This window comes from Peromyscus californicus, unplaced genomic scaffold (genome assembly GCF_007827085.1).
Source record: "Peromyscus californicus insignis strain IS unplaced genomic scaffold, ASM782708v3 Scaffold_7__1_contigs__length_154581171, whole genome shotgun sequence".
Classification (NCBI taxonomy): domain Eukaryota; kingdom Metazoa; phylum Chordata; class Mammalia; order Rodentia; family Cricetidae; genus Peromyscus; species Peromyscus californicus.
In genome coordinates this window covers 114293540-114318501 of record NW_026294595.1, presented here as the reverse complement: position 1 = coordinate 114318501, position 24962 = coordinate 114293540, and the positions used below count along the sequence as shown (strand labels likewise).

Below are 24962 nucleotides of genomic sequence, written 5' to 3'. Positions count from 1 at the left end.
TGGCCAACCGCTCCCCAAACTTGCCCATAACAAAGCCTTGAAAGGCTCCAGTCACGGTTGCAGTAGGTTGAGGAAGGCTTGGTGCCAGGCTCCCCTTTCTTAGATCCTGTGGGACAGATCTAGCATGATGCATCTTTTGGAGCTTTGGGTAACTTTATTCTCAGTATGTCTTTGTAGAGAAGGCCAAGCTAATGTAGTAGTCTCACCTATCCTATTCATTTGAGCAGGCATTGTTATAAATGAGGTCAGTGTGATCATTTCCAGAGTGCCTTTGAATCCTTCAAAAGATGTGCCAGGCAGAGTTACCTGAAACTTGGTTGATGATTCTCTAAAAGGGAACCACGTTCCTTGGTTCATTTATTTAAAAAAAAAGCAAAGCAAAACAACAAAAACTCACACAAAACAAAACCAAATCTCAAAAACTATCTTAGTTTTCCTCCTGTCTATTTTGACACACAGCATTCTGTTTTCTTTTAATTCATAAGATGCCAAGAGACATGAGGTTAAAGTATTTTAATTGTGATGTTAAGAATACAAGGACCTGTTAATGTGGAAGGGGGAGAATTTCACGATGTCCCATCCCTAGAAAAAGAACTACAGGTAACTAATGGCTATTGGGAGCAGGAAATTGGCCTCTCACATGGATGGACCCCCCTTACTGGTTGTCAAAGGATACTTGAAGCAAAACAAAACAAAAACAAAAAACAAAAACCCCAAGCACACAAAACAGTATCACTACCACCATTGAAAGAAATAGGCCTTAGCTTTGTTAAGGTGACAAGGTGTTTTAGAGTTTGTTATGGCAGCCTAACCTTGCTTCTCCTGACTAGTCCAAGACCTGGGAGAACATCCAGTCCTACTTCATTTCTTTCCTAAGATATTTTCTACAGAATCAGTGAGTTTTCACATACCTCTTGACTGCCCCAGGAACAATAGCAAACAACAGCAAGCAATTATATAAAATTCATGATTGTTTCCAGACATCCCCGAGTATTTTATATGGATTAACTTACCTCACTGTCATAAAACATCAGTGCATAAATGTTATTGCACTCATTTCACAGCTGGAAGAAGCGAAGCAAAGAAAAGCTAAATCACCTGCCCAGGGTCGGATGCGCCATTCCCTTGCAGGATGTCACGTGATGATAAGTAGCAGCAGAGGAATCAGATCCCAGCAGCTACCTCCTGTTTGCATCACCAGGACTCCCCAGACTGGGTTCTCAGCCTTGCAACACAATTCAGTCAAAAAATACAAAAGGCAATCCTAAAAAGACCCCAGCAATCCACCAGCCACTTTATTTTATATGATAGAAAAGGAACCATCTTGTGGGTCATTTTCCATCTTTAGTGACAAAACAAACTCCATATTACAGTTTTTTCAATATTCTGGCAAGCAGGAAGACTTACTGGAAGGGCCTCAGTGGCTGTCAGTGTGGAAGTGGGTAGAGGCCCCACTGCAACTGACCAGTTTCATTCTTACCTGATTTATATAAGGGATGTAGGTTTGTCCTGATCAGAAATGCTTAGGGCCAAAAGGGCTTTGGATTTTAGATTTTTTTTTTTTGGAAAATATTTGCATGTATGTTGTGAGCTATCTTGAGGATGGCCCCAAGTCTAACCACAAAATTTATTGATATTTCATATATATGTTATCTGTGGGATATTTTTTTGAAATAGATTTTTTTTCTAAAATTATTCTGTAGCCCAGGTTGGCTTCAAACCCATAGTCCTCCTGTCATATGAGTGCTGAGATCATGGGCACATGCTGCTATGCCTTGCACCCACAGATAATTTTACAAAATATTTTTAGTGTACCTACATTTTGATAGCCCTATAATATGAGGGTAAGTGTGGACTGTTCCACTTAGAGCCTCGTGTCAGTGTTCAAAATGTTTCAGATTGCAGAACTTTCCAGTTTCAGATTGGGGTGGATGCTCAGCTTGAAGTAGGATTTTCTTTTGGTAAAACACTTATGTAAGTTTTCTTGCTTAATATTATTAATGATAGATATCCCCGTACATTCTATTAAGTGGATCTAGAAGGCTGCAGTAAACAGTACAGGGCATTTCGCCAGATGGGAGGCAGGATGAAATACAAGGATTGTGTAGCTCTGTGGCCAATTTTAAGTCAGTCTAATTTGCTGTTTCTCACTTGTACTCACTAGCTCCCTGGCAGGAAGAACTATTTTATTATCATAACATGTAGTAGAATTCTTAGAGACTAGTTCTGAAAGATGGAATGAGAATTCTCTGACACAATTTAATGACACAATTCTCCAAAAAGCAGGTTAAGTTCATTTGGGCTAAGCAAAGTAGCACATGGTAGCTGAAATAACATAGTGACACATGAATGACTGGGCTGATATTGTGAGTTTACAGGTCCTCAAATGACCAGTGGTGATTTTCCCTTGCCCAACTTCTGGCAATAAGACATATAAAATAAGCCGGGCGGTGGTGGCGCACGCCTTTAATCCCAGCACTCGGGAGGCAGAGGCAGGTGGATCTTTGTGAGTTCGAGGCCAGCCTGGTCTACAGAGCAAGATCCAGGAAAAGGCACAAAGCTACACAGAGAAACCCTGTCTCAAAAAACCAAAAAAAAAAAAAAAAAGACATATAAAATAATATACTAATGATATTCATCTCAGGGAGGCACAAGGGACAGCAAGCAAGCACAGGCAAACACACATAGACACACACACATGCACAAAAAAGCACACACACATACATGCACACACAAACATACATATATACACAGAGACATTGCTTACTTCATTTTAACCACTGATAACGTAAAGATGATCCAAATTTGATGACCATATTAACATGTTGCTGAAGACTGTCTGTAATGTGATTTAACGGAGTTTGTGGTGTGTGTGTGTGTGTGTGTGTGTGTGTGTGTGTGTGTGTGTGTGTGTGTTGATGATGATGATGATGATGATGATAGTAGTTCTAGCATGCTCATCACTTGACTTGACTAAAAAACTGGGATTCATGAGCCAAAAGTGTGTACTTGAGAAGGTGGGAGATTGGTAGGTAGACACCTGGGAGAGTTCTCGGGAGCTGAGTTCTTGGGAGCTGAGTTCCCTGTTGACTCCTTACCTCCAAGGTTCCCATCTTCTCCCATAATAAGTTTCAAGGATCTGATGATTTGCGTTGCTATTACGGGACTCATGGATGTCGCATAAGTGGCACTATGTGAGTGAATCCGTACATAATCCACAATTTCCTAAAAACAAAGGAAGAACCCAAAATGGAAGCAAATAATTTTCAGAACTTGTCCTCTGTATATTACAGCAAAACATTTGCTCAAGTCCTTAAAAGACAACAGTGGTCTGTCTTACCCTCAACTACTATGTGTAACATCCAACTACTTATTTTGCTTTCTCTTTTTTCTTCGTCTTTCCTATCAAAATCTAGAAACTGTACAAAAGTGTGAGGGAGCTACAAACCTAGAGCTGGGCTATAAGGCAAAAACCGGGCATGTGAAGGAAAAATTATTTCTGAAATATCTGCCTTGCACAAGAGCAAATGCTCAGGAATAGCCAATGATACAAACTCTGGTTCTTTTGTTCCTTGAGAGTATTAGCAATTGTACCATGAAAACTAACAGTACATTCAGAAAAAATGCATGTAATAGACTGTAAGATGCAGAGGAAAGAGAGGGAGCTGCTAAGAGGAGCTGTCTGGGGATGCTCCAGTGAGGAGACAGGGTCTATGAAGCTTTGATGCATGAAGACAGAAGAAGAAGAAATGAAAACTTGAAAGGAGAGAAAATGTCTGACATACAGAGACAATAGACAGCAGAAAATGAATGCCATTCTTCCCTCCTGGTCCCCACCAACATTGTGCTCTTCACTTTTCTGGTCTTTTCTTCAAGCAGTCAATGAACCTATGCCGGCCTTGTTCCTACTTTGAGAAGAAGAGATACCGCGCTGGTTCTGAGCTCACCTCAAAAGGCTTTGGCACTTTGGTTCAGCACTGCAAATGGTTCCTTTCATTTCTTCCTCTACTTCTAGATTCTTTCTTTACCTTTCATTCTATTCTAGTTCCCCCCTTAAAAATCTTCAAATTGTTCATTTTGGTTATTTCTCTCTTTATTTATAAGTATTTACCTCTTCCCTTCTATCCCTCCTTTTTATTTTTCTTCTCTCTTCCCTCCTTCCCTTCTATTTTTCCTTCCAGCAAGTATATTAAAGACCTGTGTTGGGCTATGTCCTAGGTTCATGTGTGAGGCTAGGTGGCAGGAGGACTGAGGTCATAGTCTAGTTTGACATCTTTGACTGTTCTTTTTCTTTTTTTCTGAACCTTATAAAAGCAGTCAGGAGTATATTCCCTTCTCTTGAAGAGTATAGATGACATGGCAGGCCTTGAAGTATCAGCTCTGTGATATTTGAGCAAGTTTGCTCTGGAGGATCTGGAGCCCCTCAAAGAGAGATCTTGGTTGATTTCCCAATAATTAAAGATGAAGTGCCCTTCAGAGTTTGTGTTCTGCCCTTTGGTAAATGGTAATAGGGATTTTCATCCTCTGTTGAGATTAAATACTTTCCTGCAGGCTGCTAGGGGAGGCAAAGAGGGGACAGTCAGTGAGTCATAGGTATTGGACAATGGAGGCTTATAGGTTCCTGTGTCTGTGGAGGAGTGTTTCAAGGGGTGATTTGACCACAGTAGATGAGTGGATTTGGAGGAATGCAGAGGAGGTTAAAAAGCACATATATTGGGTTGCTAAAATGAGTATTGAGGGTGGAATGTATGAGTAAAGAATGGAGGAGTCAGTTGGAAGTGGCTTTGAAGAAAGGTGATCAGGAGTTGTTTCCTTGAGGGGTAGTATGTCCCAGAATTGAAGCATAAGTTCTGGAACTAAATTGCTCAGTCCAAATCTTGGCTTTGTTACTGACTGCTATGTGACTATGCACAAAATAACTAAGCTTGCTATTTCAGTTTTCTTCTTTGCAAAGTGAGATAACAGTGATACACACCTTACTTACCTGAGAGTCATTATGAGAATATATATATATATATATATATATATATATATATATATATATATATGAGTGAATATATGTATTTCTTAGAAAAAAGGTACATTACGGTAGCTAATGCAGTTGATGGCAGTTGTTGGATTGTTAATTTAAGGATTTGTAGAACAGGAAGCATTTGTGGGGTGGAGGCAGGGACCAAAACACAAAACTTCTTGGGATTTTCTAATTTCAGTTTGCTTATTTGCAAAGGGAATGATCTAAGGTTAGATTGCCTGCATATGAGTAACTACAAGGAATCAACCAATGAAATGTAATTTGTTTCTTCCTCCATCACAAGAGGGATAGTGGCAGGAGTGAAACCAAATCAAACCCAACCAAACCTAACTTAACCACTGCCAACTGCAACAACAAAACAGACAGACCTTGAAGAAAGGAGAGTGTGGACTTGATGAGCTATTGAATGACTCAGAGGAGAAGCTGGGGCCAGAAGCTGACACCATAGCCAACATTCACAGGACACTTTCAAGTCCATTTTAAGAACTTTGTATGTGTTAATTCACTTACAACAATTCTGAGGCAGGCAATGCTTTTTAATCCCAGTTTTATACGTGGGATAATTGAATGAGTCACAGACATCCTGGAAATTCTTCACAAAGGATGATACGGTAAGGATTTGGACCCAGTGATTCTGGTTCAGGAGTCTCCACCTTTAACAATATGCTGATCACCTCTTCAAAACCAGTGCAGAGTAGCCTCAGTATGAGATGAAGTGAGTCTTGGAGGGCATAGAGCCCAGCTCTCCTGTTACCCTGTGGTACTTCCCTGTTCTACAGACTTTGCTCTTGTGGGGTTTTTGTGTATAATATTCTTATTTTGTCAAAGGGAGTGTGTCCCAGGAGAGAAAGCAATGAAGGGGACCCTTTTCTCAAAGTCCACTGTAGTAGGGACTTAGCAGAGAGCCTGCACATAGTGACAGTTGAACGGAAAGCCAAGGAGCCTCAGCGACAGGAAGGATGGCCAGTCCCTTGATGCACTAAGGATGAGTAAGTTGTATTCTTAGGAACAAGTGCAGCAAAATCTCAGCTGGGAAGTATTCACCACAAAGATCAGACAAGGAAACAAAGCAAAGCCCCTTTTGATCAAAATGTCCCCACCTCCAATTTCCATTCATAAATTGAGGAATTTCATACAGTCAGTTACAAGTATCTTTAGTTTGAGCAATAGAGCATCAGTGAGAAATCACCCCCTTGAACCTGAAGACTGTCTGTCCTACAGTATAATTCCTTTGGACTGAGTCCATTTTGTCCTAGTCTGGGGAAAGGGTAGTTTGCTTGCGTGGTTGAAGAAGTGGAGTTCTGTAGTAACTTCTGGAGAGTGTCAAGGAAAGCCCACTGATTCTGTCCCTTCATTCCCTGACTGGGTACCACAAGCCATGAATTAAGAGTTGACTTTGGTCCTTTGCAAGGCGAGTCTGCACTGTGTCTTTCTTTGGGAGCGGGTTAGAGGTCCTCTCAGACACAGAGTTCCAAGCCCTTTTTTCTTTTCAAGTTCAAAACCCTGATTATTTTCTTTACCCATAGGCCTGGAGTTCAAGGGCAAGGGTGGGTTTTGGGGAGGAAATCAGACAGGAGGCTTTTAGAATAAACATCTTGGTACTCATTCCATGACCCCTATTTACTTCAAAGGGCTATTACATGCAGGCAGGGCTGAAAATACCAGCACAGAACTGTTTCTGCAAGGGGCCTGCATTCGCTTGCTTTTCAGGCCACTGGAGCTAACTATCACCCCAAACCTAGCCTATGTCTCCCACTTCTCTCCTCTAGAATTACAACCCTGCAGTCTATCAGTCACAAGGACTATCTCCCCTTCACTTATTTGCCAGTCATCATCCTGAGGAGGCTGGGAGAAGCCACTGGGCAACAGCAGAGATACAAGAAGATGCAGGATCATGCTCAGGAGAACAGAGGGTAAGCAGTGTTGAGCACATTCCCCCAGCAGATTAGAGAGATAGAAATTAAAAGTGGAAAAGTGAAGTGATTATCTAGACTTTTCACCTAGAACATCATGGAAGGATGTCCTCCTGAGTGAAGTGTTCACTGTGAACAGAGCTTCAGACTCAAAGAGCGAAAGAGAAAACCTCATAGGTTGTTTGAGAAACTGCTTCAGCTTGGAATTACCCCTCATTCAAGATGAATTTGTAGTACACTTAAGAAGAAAGAAAACTGAGACCTCAATAACACCTCTGCTTTCCGTGAGATCTTAGCACCAAGAGAATTTTTTCCTTCCCTCACTTGTTTCCCAGTATTTTCCACTTGCACGATTCTTCTGGTTGCTAATGTGCAAAACTCAGCTCTTGGTCCACTCCACAAAGATTCCTAGAACATCTTCATTGGAGTTATTAAGAATACTGTCTGTGGGAGTCAGGGAAAGGAACGGGAGGAGAGGAGGGAGGGGAAACTGTGGTTGGTATGTAAAATAAATGAAAAAATGTTAATTAAATAAAATAAAAAGAGTTGCCACAGTCTCTTCACAGCAATAAAAACCCTCACTAAGACAAAAAAAAAGTCTTTCACCAGCCAACCAGAGAGCTTGCATGGGACTGACCTACGTCCTCTGCACATATGCTACAGTTGTGTAGCTTGGTCTTTTCCTGGGACTCCTAACAGTGGGAGCAGGGACTGTCTCTGACTCTGGTATCTGCTTTTGGAACCCTTTCCTCCTACTAGGAGAGGAGGTGCCTAGTCTTACTGCAACTTGATATGCCACAGCTGGCTGATATATATGGGAGGCCTGCCCTTTACTGAAGGGACATGAGGAGGACTGGAGGTAGGGGAGGAGAGAGGGGGTTGTGGGGAGGGACTGGGAAGAGAAGAGGGAGGGAGGGGAAACTGTGATTTGGCTGGAAAATAAATAAATAAATAAATAAATAATTGATAAAAGAATATTGTCTGCACACCAAGATTAACAAGAGATTTCAGATCCAAGTATTTTTTATCTTTTTCTAGAGTTTTGAACCAATTTGATTATTTTCGAGGTTTGTGGCCTCCGTTCTCTTGCTCAACCTCCATGTACTGAATTCTGTCTTGTGTCTTCAAGGTTTTGTATCTTGGTGTTTTACAGCCATGTTTGGCTAATGAACCTTGTCATACACACTCTAATTCATGATGCCACCTGGTGGTTAATTGAGATACTGCAGGAAAACATGGGTTAGGAGAAGGAAAAAAAAAAAGAGTGTAGGAGTGATTCATGTAATAATGATAGTTTTCACAATTGCTCAATCTCTACCCTACAGGATTAGAAGTCATGTAGACAAGAGTATTCCTCTTTTGAAACCCTGCACCTGCCTTCAGAACAGAAAACATGTGACAGGATCCCAGGGAACCGTCCCTCCTGCTGCTAGTCCCAAGCCCTTGTTTAAAAGAGGTATCAAATGAAGGCACTCCAAGGAGAAAAATGTGACATCCAACAAATTTGACAACATTTCAAGGATCTGCTTGCTTCAGTTTATTCAGGTGCCTTTGGTTCAGGAAACAGAGTTACGCTTGGTTAAAAGTTTTGTGGCTCAGAACTGCTGCTAAAGCAATCAAGGGCTCACAAGGCAAGGTAACCCGGAATAGACAGCTCCTCACCCCAAGACCCTCTGATCCCACTGATGTGACAGTTAGGAAGGAAATAGCAACCTTTCCCTAGAAGTCTTTGAGGGTCTGGCATTCCCTCTGCTTCTAGCATTACCTAGCTCATCCCCATAGGGCACCGGAGGGAGGATGAAACACAATGCTCTGAGTATGGAAGGAAGCAGCAGTTAAAGAAGGGCAAATACCACTTCAAACAGGATTTTAGGCATCTGTATGTCTCATGGTAAGTGGCCAAGATGAAATATGTTGTTTTAAACCACTGGCTTTTAGTGATAGTAGCTGTCTGCTACATACCCCAATTTTTCTAACTGGTTGACCAGTAGGCTGAACTTTCATTCCTGCTGGTCAGAGTGGATAAGGAACTGGAAATTTTAAATATTCCCCCCCACCCCCGATTTTCAAAATGGGGTTTCTCTGTGTAGCCTTGGCTGTTCTGAAACTCACTCTGTAGACCAGGTTGGCCTCAAACTCATGGAGATCTGCCTGCTTCTGCTTCCTGAGTGAATGCTGGGATTAAAGGCTGGTGCCACTACTGCCTGGCTTAGATAATACTTTAGTACCTCCATGCATTAATTTCGGGCCTACAATGCCCTGCTAGTTGGAGCTATACCAAGTCTGTTTGGGACAAATGTAGCCTTGTATAAAATAACTGCTGTGATTTGGAAAAGGCACATTCAAAGGGACATGGCACAGCCTCTTTGTCCCTTAGATCTATATCTGAATATTTGATTTTCTTTTTCTCTTCTTCTTAAAAATTTCTTCCAAATGCTTATTATTTTATTTTTCATTAACAAGTAATAATATAAGAACAAGACAATGGGGGCAGTCATCATTTAACAGTGTAATGTCATCTGATCCAAATCTTCAGACATTTTGAGATTATAGAAGATGGGTTATCTAACATTATAGAACAGAGTTATTTCTCAGAAAAAAATAATCTTAAAAATCCATTTTTATTCTGTTGTTGTTTAGGTGACAACTTGCAAAATCCACAAGGCCAACTTCTTTAATACATGAACTTTTCCAATTGTTGCTATTACTTACTTTATTTTCAACACACACACACACACACACACACACACACCTCTTAATTCTTTAAGTTTTGAATTAAAAAAAATTGTGTACAGATCTTGCCTGCATGTATGTCTGTGTACCATATTTGTACAGTGCCAGTTGAGGCTTCAGATCCCTGGGGCTGGAGTTACAGATGATGTTGTGCCACCATGGGGTGCCAAGAATTGAACCCAGAAGAGCAACCAGTAGTCTTAACTACTTAGATACTTCTCCACCCCACTCCCTTGTAGTTCTTATAGGATCCCTTATTACTTCTGTGGCTTGGTGTATGCTATTGTCTCTTTGTGAAACTGAACCTCCCACTACTTGTCTACAAGACTGATTGATGATCACTCTACAAGATGTCCCATAGTCCAGCAGAGTTACCTCTCTCCAAGGTACTCTGCATATTGTGCCCTTGCTATTGTTATTTTGTTGTGATGTGATTATTCTTTCCACACTTCTCTTGATGTTACAGGTGAGCTGAACCAAAATTTACATGAAATTCAGAGAAGTACCCCTTCCTGCTTCCCTAGGGTGTTCAGGATCTACACAAACACTGGGAGTTCCTTCTTACCTTTTTCCCTGCTATATAGCCTCCTGAGGCTGCAAAGCTTTTGGTGAATGTGCCCATGTATACATCCACATCTTCAGGAGCCAGTCCAAAGAACTCTCTGATACCTTTGCCATGGGAGCCCGTAGCACCAATACTGTGAGCTTCATCCATGTAGAGATAAGCCTTGTATTTCTTCTTTAGAGCCACTATCTGGGGCAGATTCACAATGGAACCTTCCATGCTAGCACAGAAGGAAAAAAAGTAGTGAATAACCTTCTGAAAAGATCTGTTAGTTTCCTTCTAATGCTTCACAGAAAGCCTGCCCTGCCACTGTCAGCCTGCTGACGAGGAGGATCTGTCACTCTTCTATCGGCATATTTTATTCAGCAATGACAACTTTTCAATCTTGTAAGGCTTCTCTGCATGTCCATGCTACTTTAATAAAATACTTTATATTTGATGGATTGAGTGGGTTGGGTTGTTATTCTTAGTTCTCAACTCAAAAATAAACTTACCATATTATGGACCTAATTTGTTTGTAATGCTGACTATTGCAGTTCGATCAATGCTTTTGGGATAGGTATTCTGCCACTCTTAGTAAAAGTGCTCCACTCTGAGCCACTTTGATCTATCTGCTATTGTTTATTTGACCCCGCCCACCGGATCTAAATTTAACATTTGAACTGCTAAAGATTAAACTGGGGGAATTAAGAATACACAGAACTTCAGACATCATAGTATTAATTATCACACAATAAAATATCCCTTAGTATCCCTGCTCAGCACTCATCACAAATCAGACTTTCTTCATAGTGATGGAACAGAAATGAATCAAGCCTTAAAACTCCTGACAAGTTTAAGGCACAGGATTCTGGGTTCCTCCCACAGAGGTTCCAGAGGTGAGGGGGGAAGGGCTGGTCGATTATACATACAAGCTTCCAGGATAAGCTCACACCAGTAGCTAAGGACAACATTTTGGGATTCACCCCTACTAACCAATCCTTTTGCTTTAGACCTAGTTTATTATTTATTTTAGTTTTCTAAGTTTTAGATTTCAGTTTTTTTTTTTTAAAAAAAGCTTTTATAGTGATAGAACTTTTTAATAATAGCTTTAGATTTGTAGAACAACCGAGCAAAAGGTACTGAGGATTCTTGTATCCCTAGTCTTATCAAATTTCTCCTGACATTATTGTCACCCACTAGTGTGGGCCATTTATTATACTTTGATGAGTCAATTTTGAATTGAGCCAATTACATTAACTGAAATCCCCAGTTTAAGCTTTATTCTTTGTGTTATATATTCTATGTGTTTCCCAAAAGAATATGGTTGACTTCACAGATTGACATGTCATGCTTGCCCAGGATCATGCTAATTTCTGTTGTCCCAATTTTAGTATGTATAGTGATTAAGAGAGTATCTAGGTGTTTTATTTTCCATGGTAGTGCAAATTGTAATATGTTTCAAGTCCTTAGAGAAGGGTAAATATAAAGCCAACTAGGAAGTAAAATTAAATTTTATATTTACATGCCACCTCTGGATCTCAATGGGTTTTAAAGAACATTGGCTCTGCTTGGTTCTCAGAATACTGAAAGCTTTTGCACTGCACAGCATGAACTGTACAGATAGTCTGGCTCTAAGAAAACGGACTCCTATGTTCACAACACAATGCAGCTTGTCAAACAACTCAAGCAACCCTTCGATTTAGTTACAGACTGATCATTTGAAGAGTGGTGAACTTCTCCATCCTCCCTTGTTAGGTATTAGATTGTATATAATACATTAAAAAATAAGCTTAAGTGTTAGGTTGATTCAGTCAAAACAGTCCATTTGAGTGTCACAGCTACCCAGACCAAAGGAGCTGAATTTAACCATCAATGATACAGCATGTGGGTATTTCACAAGGTCATTTGGATGGCCAAGTTCTGATTTTAATGGAAGACCAAATGGTCCTCTCTTATGCATGTTTGTGAGTTACTTCCAACACTATTTTAACTTTCTTGCTTATTAAAGTTGTCTCCACTGAGGAGGAGGCAATATTATTCTTTGCCTCCCTTGGGCTTAGATTGTGGCCACAGCACTTTCTAAACTGGTCTTGGGCAGCTTATATGATGTTCATTATCCTATGCTTCATTCTTATGTATTATAAGCATGATGATGAAGCCGTCTTCACAGGATCTTCAGAATAGCGAGCACTCATGCTTGTCAACTGTCAGATCATCCCAGGTACTCAGTGAGCTTGGAAGGAGAAAGTTTCACTGAGGTCTGACTTGAGAAAACAGGGACCTTTAACAAAGTTCTGTGTTAAATCTTCTAAAATGAAGGCATGTGGAGTCAAACAGGATAAATGGCTTCAAACCCTCAAAATTCTTAGATTTTTCTTGTCTTTAAAATGCTGTAAGTTGGCAACACAAATATGCTAGAAACCTGACATGACACAAATAGCTATTCCTTTTTTCTGGAACTGAATTTGGCAGGAGGCAAAGTTAACATTGAACAGTGTTTGTAGACAGTCTCCACAGCTAATTAGCCATCTTTCCATGGGCTGCTCTAGCTGATGTAAGGACCTGACCACCTGGTTTGTATTTCTTCCTCCAAGATTAATGACTCTGCAATACTGCTGAGTTTTGGAGTTAATGCCAGGCACACATAGAGTCCTAAAGGGAACTCAGCTTTTGTATAGTTATATTCATCCACACTGTTTTCATTTTTTCAGTATTATTGAATTTGCATAAAACCTTTCTCTATAGAGGGATAATGCGTCTGGGTGAAAGTATAAAGTAGTTATTTTGTGTTATCATCACTAGTTTCTGTCAAAACAAGACCAAAAGCAATAAAGGAAAACACATAGCATGTTGTTATTTTTTCCTGGATGAAAGGTTTTGCTTTTCTTTTGACTTTAATAGAAGAAAAAGAAATAAAATACAGCTATAAATAAAGATAATGTCATCAGTTAATCTGAGGCTCTGCCTAGGGACTTGAATTACTCTTTAACCCACAAGTCAGTAAATGACTACTTTGGTTTTTATTGCATTAGCTGAAGTGACCAGACATGTTTTTAAAACCATCCTCTCATCATCCTCTTTTCCACATGGAAACCAAAAATTAAACCACAGCTCAGGAAACTTGTATGGTGCAAAACTCTCCTGGGCAGGCCCAAGGTTTAACCAAAGAGAAGAGAAGAAGGGCGGGGGTGGAGAGAAAGAGGTTCGAAAAGGGAGGGGGGAAGGATGTAGGGAGAGGAAAGGTATGGGGGAAGAGACAGAGACTGGGATAGAGAGACAAAAAGGAGAATGAGGGAGGAGAGTGTTAGGACAAAACTCATCTTATTCTTTGTCTTTACATGTTGAAACTATAGAGGATTGGAGAAAGTTTACCACTGAAGTTATTCTTCAATTTTCACAGTTTGAGGGAGAAAGGCTCTAAGTCTATTCTTAGACTCAAGATATTCTGCCAATTCATCATATGCTTATGGGTCTGATTTGGGAAGGGTTGGCTCATACTATTGGATTCTGATATGCTAGTTTGGGCTCTAACTATGCTAGTTTGTGTTCCAAGTTACCTGTGACATCTTTACTAGCAGCACGGTTTTGAATGATTTTGAGACTTCTTAACCATTACGAATTGATAAGGAATCTATTCTCCTCAGATACTACAGAAACAATGCTGTAGTCCAAACAGACGTTAGGGTTTAAATGATTTTTAGGCCTAAGACAACAAAGTTGGAGGAGTAAGAGGACATTTAGCTGGGTGTACAGCCCCCTTGACCCGATAAGAGGAAGAAGGACAGGGATCAGAGAAAAAAACAGCAAGGCATCAGAGAAAAAAACAGCAAGGCTAGTCTTGGCAGGCCTGGCTAGTCAGCTCCAATAACATGAAGTTCTTGTGTTCTCCTAGTAACTTGAACTTTATGGGTAGTTAGGTTTTTTTAAATATAAAAGAATATATTTAAAAAATATATTCTTGCATCTAATGTATCTAATTGTAATAGAGTTTAAGGATGTCATCTAAGAAAATCTCCACTATTCCAGGAAGGAGACCATCCCAAACTGCCCCACGGATGGTAGACCCTGACTTATGAGATGCTAGAGACAGTCTTTTATTGTTACCTTTCAGTTCAGCTCTTCCTTGAGCCAAGACGGTGTACTTCCCTTTTGCTTTCTCTCTGGCTGAAAGAAACCTTGATTATTTACTTGTGCTATCTCTGTCCTGGTGTGAATTCTTCTCCTTTGGGAAGATCTCAGACTGCTGCCACAGTTAGGATTGGAGGGGTATTCTCCAACCCACAGCAATATGTGTTTAACACAGTATGAGGACATCAGATTAGAACCTTAAAATAATAGTATTTGACTTTTAGACTCTAAGTTGTGGATTCACGGGCATTTAGACTTGAATTTTCAACCCCCTTAATTTACAGATGGAGAAATTGAAGCCTAAACAGGATTACTTTAAGTCAGAGTGACTTTGTACTTTTAGTGTTTACAAATTGGATGTCAACAAATAGGCTTCCTCTTCTACCCACATTGAGTCTTTGTCCTATCAGAACCACTTGATTTTTAATGCCAGCTCTGCTTCATTTTATTAATCTTCCCTGGGGCAGTTTATTTAGGCCTCAGAGCCTCTGTTTCTTCATCCTTATAATAATCTCAACAGGTTTGTGCAATATTGTGCACTTGGAATGTTTAGCAAGGAGTAAACACGTGGGCATAACGAGTCCTCCCTCTGTAACCATCCTTTTCGTAAGAAGAGCAAACAATTTTACTACATAGACAGTTTACTGTTTTCCAACTTGAAGCCTCTCCAACTGAAAATGTGAGATTATGAAGATACTCTTCATTGTGGGCTTTCTCTGGGTTTTTTCTTTGCCAGACACTGGCTTATATGATCTTAGTACTTGCATACATGTTCTATGGAGGGTACACAACTATGGGGACCAATGCCAGGATTTGAATCTAGGTCCCAGCCAGGATTTGAATCTAGGTCCCAGATCTGTCTCCAAATCCTGACTTCTCTATATTCTCTACAAAAATAGGAACACCCATGGATATGGCAATAGTAATTATTATTGATTGTTACTAATTTTGTGAAGTATTCTGGATTCTTAATCTAGTCACCTAGACATTTCTATTTTGAAGCCTCCTTGAAACTTTCTGACTTGAAAGCTTAACTTTTCTCTTTAAGAATTATGAAAATATTGTTGTGGGTGAGCAAGATGTGGTGGTGTACTTTACCCGTGGGGCAGACAAGAGATAAACAACAACAACAACAGACCACCCTAGGAGTTAAAATGTGGAAGAAGCTTTTGGTAGCTACCAACCAGGTATGTGTCTGTGACACACTTCTCAGGAACAGAAGTAGACTTGGAAACAATTGATCTCATATTCCCAACCCTGACACTTTGGAAAATCCTATGGAAAGCAAGTTCATTTTCTGGTGATAGTTCTACACTGGCGTGCTCAAGTGAGAGCTTTCCAACTGGAATTTTGCTCAAGAGTTCATGTTAGGCTAGTCTTGGTTTACTAAGGAAGACCTGAGGCTGCTGGTGTTATGGAGGCTGTTGAGGTGGCATAATTATCATGAAGAGAAGAGAAGAGGAAGCTTTTTTGTGGCAGCATGTTTCTGACATGGAAACTTTGCTCAGTATACATGCTAGGTTGATTGATCTGAATAGACTGATGCAAAAAGATAGATGCCTGCATGTTTCCCATGGCTTTGTACATGATCTAACTTTCCCATCGAGAGTTAAAGTGGAATTCTCCTTTCTTGGAATCCAGGCTAGCTCTGGTCAACAGGGCACAGCATTAGTTCTGGGCCACTCTCTTAAAACAATGGAAATTTCTGGGTTTTCTGTCTTGGAAGCCAGAGGCCATGTTGTAAGGAAGATCTGAATAGATGATCTGATGTTTTTGTGTCAACACCAAATGACACAAGTCCTGGTGTTGGTGCCCATAAAATAAAATAAGATTCATGTGAATGAGAAAAAGGCACCCCAGTCGCCTCCCAAAAGCCAGTGCTAAACGTGTGAATGAGGTGGTAATTTTGGATATTCCATCCCTACTTGAATTCTTGACTGACTGCAGTCTTGTGAATGAGCTCAATGAATACTGTGTGTGGCAGCAGACCTGACTCACAGGACCAAGGAAAATAAGAAATGGTCACTGTACAACTTTATTCTTTGGAGTGGTTTGTTACACAGCAATAGTTAACTGAGAGTTGCCATTGCTAAATTGTAGTTTAGTGCCTTGTTGGCTTAGGGTCAGAAGTCTACACCTGCATATCTCCTGCCCCCACCAACAGAATAGGGCAAAGCCTAGCCTAGCCCCTAATAAATCTGGCTGCTGTAGTGGTTTCTGATGGGAATATTTGTCAGTAAAACACTGATGGACCTCTAATTTCAGCCACTAGCCGAGCACTTAAAAACATAACCTTTCCTTTAATGGAGATAAGTTCTGTTTGTTTGAAATTGTGTTCTTTTGACTCTGGTTAAAGGAGATGCCTAGTCTTCCTTCCCTCAGCCAATTCATCGTACCATGACTCCAAGCCTGAATGACAGGTGTTTAGATAAGGGTTGCTTGTATCCCTTTCAGGCTGGCAGCTGCTACAAACCACACAGGGAGAAAGCTTGCTACTTAAAATTATAATGGCATAGGCTCAGCATGAGATGACTTCCTATAAGTTCAAGTTTCAAGACAATGAGTAGTTAACTATCCTATAGTAGGGCTTTCTCAGCCCTGGCTCTATTGCTGTTTTGAACTACAGAATTCTTCTAAATGCTTCGTGCTTTACAGGATGTTCAGGAGCATTCCCAGCCTCTCCCCACTAGATGTCAATAGTATTCTACTACATGTGTGACCACTAACACCTGACAAATGCTCTCTGGTTGGAGATGGGGGCAAAAATCACCCCAGCTTTCTAAACCACTGTTTTAGGGATTTTGTAAGCACTGCATATTACTGGGATTGACGTTAGGAAATAATGATGTAGGTGTGGAAAGTGATGTACTATGAACTGCTGTCTTTGCAACTACAGAACTCTAATCGATTACAATTAAAAAAATGACTCCGGTTTTTATATTATCTTCGACTTGGGATAATTCGCCCCTTCCCCCTCCAAAGAAGGGGGTAGGGCACGTTTCTTTGTTCCTCGGTATTGACTTATGACAGACAGTGTTCGCTTGTGATTGATAAAGATAATCTCTTCATAATCTCATTTGTTTTCAGTTGAAGAGGTTTCACGTTAGAGAACAGTCCACGGTCTATGTCGCAGTGTTTGCTCCTTGTACAGAGGAGGAGCAGCTGCAGAGGGAGGACTCACAGTGCTGCTGCTGCTGGTCTCATGGATCCTCTGCAGCCGTCCTTTTGCTTGGGGCTTATCCAGCCCTCACCTCCTCCCTTTATATTTCAGGTCTTCATCGGAAACTCAGAGGGGATATAGCCCCAGGTTTCTCTGCTGTAGGGATTGTTTTGGAATTGATTTAAGAAGGGGCACTCTGAGATAATGTTTCCTTGGCTTACGGAATAGGGTGTAGACAGAAGAAATGCTTAGATGCAATTTCCATTTGAGCCACGGTCATCGATTTAGAAAGAGAATGAGGCAAATTCAATCACAGCCAGCAGTGTAAGTGTTGCTCTGAATGACTTAGCAGGTATTTTACTGCCCAGCTTAAGGAGGGCAGGAGAATAGTCCTGAGAATATCACCAAATGCTAAGATCAGTACACTGCTATCCCCACTATGGAGGAGGGATTGCCCTTGAGGTTAGGCCCCTGTATTCTGATGCCAGTCATTAACCTACTTGATTAATGCCTGAAGTAGGTGCTTGGGTTCACTGTCCACATAGGGGGATTGGGGCCTCCCACTGAAACATCTGTGACAGACATGTCTTGGGACATCCTGATGTTGAATATTGAATAGCCCAGGCACAAAAGGTCTTTCAAATGCTGGGGTACTAGAAAGAAGCAACACAGATCATCAATGAGGACATTTCTAAGGAAGGCTTCACTAGCATGTCAGTCCTCAAGTGTTCCAGCAGGTGCACAGAGCTGTAGAAAACACAGGAGACCCCAGATCTGGCCACTTCTATTGGTAGCTCTGTGTCGTGTTCCTCTATAGCATCTACAAGCATCTCCTTTATTCCCTAGCCAGAAAGGTCGTCTTTTCTCCATTGGGCAGCTTGCTGTGAGCCTCTGAGTGCCAAATGCCTCCAGTTATTCACATACCTGTAGATGCCCTCTACCAGGATGAGAATCTTTTTCCAAGCTCGGCCTGTGCGAGGCTGGCCATTGATGATAGCTTCTCTCAGGAGCTTCTCTAGGTTTTGGACATCTTTAAATAATGTGAAAAGAAAAACTGAGTTATGAGAGTGCCTTTGGCTTACCTTCCTTTTTTTTTGTTTCTTGCGAGGTTGTCAGAATTATTATTATTTTTTTAAGTTTTAGATTTATACTCAGACCTGGACGGAGAAAGCAAGGATGGAATAAGAGAACACCTGGGGTACTTGGGGCTTGTTTTCCACTAAAGCTTAGCTCTGGTCGGATGAATCGTTCTGTCTGTACGAGCAGGTTGAGTCAGTTTAAGGCTTATTTAAGCTTCTCTTCGCCTACCCGAGATAACTTGGAAGTCTGTGCTGTAGACCAGTATCGAGTGAAGCTGAGGCTTTGTGGGTAGGAGAAAGCTGAACTCTGATAGATAAAACAAACAACCACTCATCAGTTGTTTAGATCCAAGTCTGTTAGGGTTTGCATAGAGTACCTGCGTGGTGCTAGAGGTCTCATTATCCTTGGGGGCTTGAATTCTGAACTGTCAGATGTTTTAGCACTGTTCAGGTTGTGAAGTAATTGGCAGTCCTGTGTGAAATATTTGTGAGCTCTGGACACATTGCTAGTAGTTGACAATTACCAAGCCCCATTTTTGTGCCCAATATCCTTCTAAATGCTATTTTTAGTCACATGTCATTTAATTCTCACAAGACCACTGTGGAGAAGGTACCATAGGTTCTTTATGTGGTGAGTCAGGCAACTGAGGCACAGAGGATTTCATAAGCTAAGGCAGTGGTTCTCAACCTTCCTAATGCTGTGAACCTTTAATACAGTTCCTCATGTTGTCATGACCCCACAACCATAAAATTATTTTGTTGCTACTTCATAACTGTAATTTTGCTACTGTTGTGAATTGTAATGTAAATATATGATATTCAGGAGAGCTGATATGTGACCTTTGTGAAAGGGTCTTTCAACTCCAAAGGGGTCACAACCCACAGGTTGAGAACCAATGGTCTAAGACCTATGATTGTAAATGGCAAAGTTGGGTTTTGAAGTTGTACTAAGTTCCATATTTGTAACCACAAATTTTTACTGCCTTATGTGAGAGACCTTGTACCACTTTCTCAAGCTCCATAATGATGCAGGACAGGATGAAAGGTTAATGGCTGGTAGAACATCCCTGTTTGCTTTTAATGCAAAATCAAAAATAGTGAAAATGGAAGATGACTAGGCTTGAGCCAAGAGGCCATTTGGAAGGACTTAGGAATCAACTCAGCTACTTGGTGTTTTTATGTGTTATTTGAATTTCAACTTTAAAGCCAACATGAGTGAAAAATTACAGAGATTAATGTGCATGTTTATGTAGATTTATTGTATTTGTACTATATATTTTTGTTCAAGAAAACCCACTGATTCTTGGCTATCCCCAGTGGAAGATGAGAGACAGGTAGAGAGGTTTCTTAAGTTTAACCAGACTGCTGAATGACAAACAAGTGCTACTCAGTGCATGCTGCTGAGGTCTTAAAACTATTTCTTGTTATGATAATAAACTAATAGAGTCTCAGGAAGCCCTTCATGAGCTAGTCTCTGAAGGTGTCTTCCCTGAGACGCCTTCTGTGCTGTCCTCAACACACACCCTCCTGCTCTCCTATGTTGCTTTTGCCTCTTGTCTGTCTGGAAGGCATCTACTCATCACCCAAGCCCCACTTTCGACTTGTCAATGACACATACCTGAGCAAGTGTTTCTCTCTCTCTCTCTCTCTCTCTTGTCATAACTAATCGATTATTCTTCGAAGCACTTATCACCTAACTTGTTGTTAGCATTCATGTCTCTACTCCACAGAAGGCAGGGACCATTCCTTGGTCTTAGTCTAAGTATACAGTATTAGTATCACATCAATTTTGGATGATCAACTCATTTTTATTTTTGTGGATAAAGAACATGGACCACGAGGAGGAAAGGATCTAGATAAGAGTTACTAGAGAGGACAGTTGTATTTTGTCTGGAGCTAAGGTGTCCTTAGCAAATGGTATTTTTCGTTTTGGTTTCAGAGTCTCCTCTCTTCTGAATGTTTTCAGCCGATGCCACATCACTCACCACTAGATGGCAGCCAAGGAGACAAAAAGCAATTTTCCCGTTTCAAATTCCCAGGGCTCATATATCCTCACCTGTATTGCTAGCTTGTTTTCACTTTACCCTAGGCTGACCATTGAAGGAACCCCTGGGAACAGAGGAGACAGACTCTCTGTCCTATAATCTACTGCAGGCTATTAGCTTACGAATAAACAAAGAGATGATGAATAAGAATGAGACATGATGTGGGTGGCTTTAATGCCATCCTGATAAAAGTAAGTCCAATTGAAATAAACTAGAAGTTACTTTAATGCAATGGTATAAAATAATATTTGTTTTAAAAGTCATTTCTGTATAAAGGTTCCGGAATAATGGGACATGACGCATTGAATGGGTGTGAGAGGGCAGGGTAGAAGAGGGAATACTGGGAGGGATAGTTAACACTAATGACCTTCCGAAAAACTCTTGAGAATATGCTATGTAGAAGCTTCCCCAAATACAAACATATACAGAAAGAATTTAAGTGGAATTAATGGTAATGGGGCAGCAATGCCCTTGCTAGACGCCACAAACTAACAAATAGAGACACTAGTGTCATGAATGGATGGCCTCTATGAGAGTTGTTGGCAAGTAAGTTCCCATAGAACCCCCAATACTACAGGCTATTGTCATTGTTTTTATTACCTTCCAGAACTCAATGGTAAGAAACTGTTGCTGAAGACACTACATATTTGAGTCATAGAACTTGGAGAGAGCAAGCTGGTTCTAGCCTGGAAGTTTCATCCCTATTTTCATAGTACTAAAAGGTGCTATGTACTTTGTTGGAGGAGAAAAGTAATCATCAGTCTTATCCAGCTGTGAATTCTAAAAACTCCTAAAAATTCTAAAAAATTCTAAAAATTCTAAAAATGGAGAGGAGATATGGACACAGAAGAATCCCATCCTTAGGTAAGGATAGCTGCCAGGAAAGGAAGAGTTAGTTCTCTTTAATGGTGTGTCTTTTGGTAGGTTGACTGTGCTCCAACCAATGTCCACATACCTGAAGGTAGACTGGTAGCACAAATTTGATGGGTTTAAAAAATTGAGGATACAAAGTTGGGTGGGAATGGAATAGGGAATGGATATGGAGGAATAGGGGAGGGGGCCAATATGATAAAAATTGTTGTCAAAGAATTAGTAGAAATATTAAAAATAAAAAATGAGTGTTCCAAAATTAAAAAACAAATCCGTAAACCACAAATGATTGAGTAGTGCCTTCTATGGGGAGAGGATTCTAGTGGAGTTTGTGAAAACCCTAGTTGCCAGATTTCTTCAAAATGCTCCAGAATCCTCAGAAAGGGTTATTAGAAGGGAGGCACTCAGGAAGCTTCACTCCTCCCTGAGTATTTGTAGGAGGTTAAAGTGGCCTGGGGGGGGGGGGGGCGGGGCAGGATTTTCTTCAGTGGTGTAGCCACTGATTATTTGTTTATGCCCTTATAAATAACCCTTCACCCATGCTTCTGCAGGCAATCCTAATGAAATTTATTGATTCACAATGATGTGAAAGTATAAAGGGGACTCATTAGGCTGAAATATGATGAAAATTCATTATATACATATATGAAAAGTCACAATAAAACACATTTGCTGTGGGATGTTCTGTATGGCAAATGTGTTGCTAATTAGTCAATAAATAAAACACTGATTGGCCATTGGCTAGGCAGGAAGTGTAGGCGGAACAAGGAGGAGAATAAAGCTGGGAAGTGGAAGGCTGAGTCAGAGAGACACTGCCAGCCACCACGATGACAAACAGCATGTGAAGATGCCGGTAAGCCACAAGCCATGTGGCAAGGTATAGATTAATGGAAATGGATTAATTTAAGCTGTAAGAACAGTTAGCAAGAAGTCTGCCACGGCCATACAGTTTGTAACCAATATAAGTCTCTGTGTTTACTTGGTTGGGTCTGAGGGGCTGTGGGACTGGCAGGTGATAGAGATTTGTCCTGACTGTGGGCCAGGCAGGAAAACTTAAGCTACAAATGGCGCCCAACGTGGGGCAAGAGTTTCCACCTAAAACCTGAGAAAAAAGATTCTAAAACGGAGCTAAAAACAGTTCCTAATTGTCTCTCTCAAATGAGCGGCAGCTGCCGGTTTGAGCTACTGATGGGTTCCTAGAGTGTGCGCTCGACCTGCCACCGTATGGCAGGAATGAGGCCTCTGCAAGTGGCACATTAAGCTGCGTGGTGGATTTAGCCTTTGCTAGTACAAAACAAAAAAAGAGGTTTCTGGGATACACGCTGCTTGGATAAAAGCATAGACCCACGATAGCTCCCAGAGCTGGTGGTAAACGTAGCCATGTTGGGAAGCTGAGGTGGGCGGAGCCAGCAGTCACAGCTGCTGCAGTTTAAAGCAATAGATTCACAATAAGACAGATTCAGATGTAATAGTTTAAAATGTGTGTAAAATATATGTAGACTTGAAAGAGACAAAAAAGGTGATATATAGAGTTATAGAAACAAATACGTAGTTTTAAAAAATAAAGTCTTTAAAGAGACAGTAAAATTAATAGAAAAATAAGCCACGTGAAGATGAATATTACACTGAGAATCTGGATTGTGTTGTCTTTGGGACTTTTAACTGCAGAAAAACATTTGATTGTAAAAGCTGTTGAGTTATGCCAAAATGAATATTTTAAAGGTACCTTGACTTCAAAATTTGGATGTAAGGATATGTTACTTTGGAAAGGAGACTCTGCTTTTGTTTCCACAGAAAGCCAGAGGCTATGGATTTATTCCAGATTAAGATACATCAGGTTTGACCAGCCAAGACCCCCTGAAAGGTCTCCGATGACACCATGGCCCAGATGATCCAACATCCAGAATGATTTGAAGGCAACTGGCTCAGATGATACACCCTCATGGACTACTCCATAATCCTAAAATTTTCTTTGTATCCCCATAAGATACAGCGCCCCCCTCCAGCAGGAAGTAGTAAGAGAAGCTACGCCCAAATTCCCAAATTATATGTAATTTTACTTTGTTAAAGTTAAAACCTTCCTTTTTGAAAAAAAAAGGGGAAAGTGCTGTGGGATGTTCTGTATGGCAAATGTGTTGCTAATTAGTCAATAAATAAAACACTGATTGGCCATTGGCTAGGCAGGAAGTGTAGGCGGGACAAGGAGGAGAATAAAGCTGGGAAGTGGAAGGCTGAGTCAGAGAGACACTGCCAGCCACCACGATGACAAACAGCATGTGAAGATGCCAGTAAGCCACAAGCCATGTGGCAAGGTATAGATTAATGGAAATGGATTAATTTAAGCTGTAAGAACAGTTAGCAAGAAACCTGCCACGGCCATACAGTTTGTAACCAATATAAGTCTCTGTGTTTACTTGGTTGGGTCTGAGGGGCTGTGGGACTGGCAGGTGATAGAGATTTGTCCTGACTGTGGGCCAGGCAGGAAAACTTAAGCTACACACATTATTGTGTATAATTAACATAGGCTAATTAAGAACGTTAAAAGCTGTTCTAGAGTCAGTGAAGAATAAACACTCAGGCCCCTGGTTGGAGCTGCTTCCTAAACTTAAGCTGGATAGCTGGAGAATCTTTTTTATGAAATGTAGTGAGCTAACCTAGGAATAGGCTGTTTCACTTCCTTCAGTAGAAAACACAGAGAGATTCTTAGTACCTGTGCTGGTTTGAAAGAAAATGGCCCCTAAAGGGAATGGTGCTATTAGGAAGTGTGGCCTTGTTGGAGTAGGTGTGGTTTGTTGGAGGAAGTGTGTCACTGTGGAGGCCGGCTTTGAGGTCTCATATATGCTCAAGCCATGCCCAGTGAGATAGTCCACTTCTTGTTGCCTGCAAGATGTAGGATGCTCAGCTCCTTCTCCAGCACCGTGTCTGCCTGCATGCTGCCATGTCCCACCAAGTACTGACCCTCTGTACTGTAGTGAGCCACCCCCACTAACTGTTTTCCTTTATAAGAGCTGCCATGGTCATGGTGTCTCTTCACATCAGTAGAAACCCTAATTAAGACAATATATAACAGGTAAGAATGTCAAGGCTAAACTGCATATTCTGGAGGGGAGATTCCAGCTGCTAATGGGATGGGGCTGCAATAGCTATGGTGTCAGATGGCTTTTTCAAAAGGTGCCACAGCTGTCTGATTCCTACACATGCTGTGGCAGTAGCTGCTTGCTCAGGAGTCATATCAAATGCTGAAAATGTGTAAATATCCTAGCTATATCCCTTCAGCTCAGCCTTTAAAAAAAAACAAAACAAAACACAGGCCATTCTTTGCTTCCCACTCCCCAAAACACCCCCTTTTTAGTCTGCAGAACTGTATTTGATCTAGAAAAGTAGAAGCTTTAAATTAACCACAAAAGGGAACTGGTGTTTATACATGATTCCCTGGGTCCCTCATCCATCAGGTA

At 40.9% G+C, this 24962-nt stretch overlaps 1 protein-coding gene across 1 annotated transcript in view; it reads right to left on the bottom strand.

Annotated features, from left to right (window-relative positions):
* Positions 1–24962, bottom strand: part of Sptlc3 (serine palmitoyltransferase long chain base subunit 3) — a 113749-nt gene that overhangs the window by 33696 nt on the left and 55091 nt on the right. Inside the window, exons 7-9 of the mRNA XM_052724293.1 lie at positions 18438–18543; positions 10244–10463; positions 3099–3225 (exon numbers count right to left, since the gene is read on the bottom strand). Coding sequence (XP_052580253.1) covers positions 3099–3225; positions 10244–10463; positions 18438–18543 — 453 coding nt within the window. The remainder of the gene's footprint in view (positions 1–3098; positions 3226–10243; positions 10464–18437; positions 18544–24962) is intronic.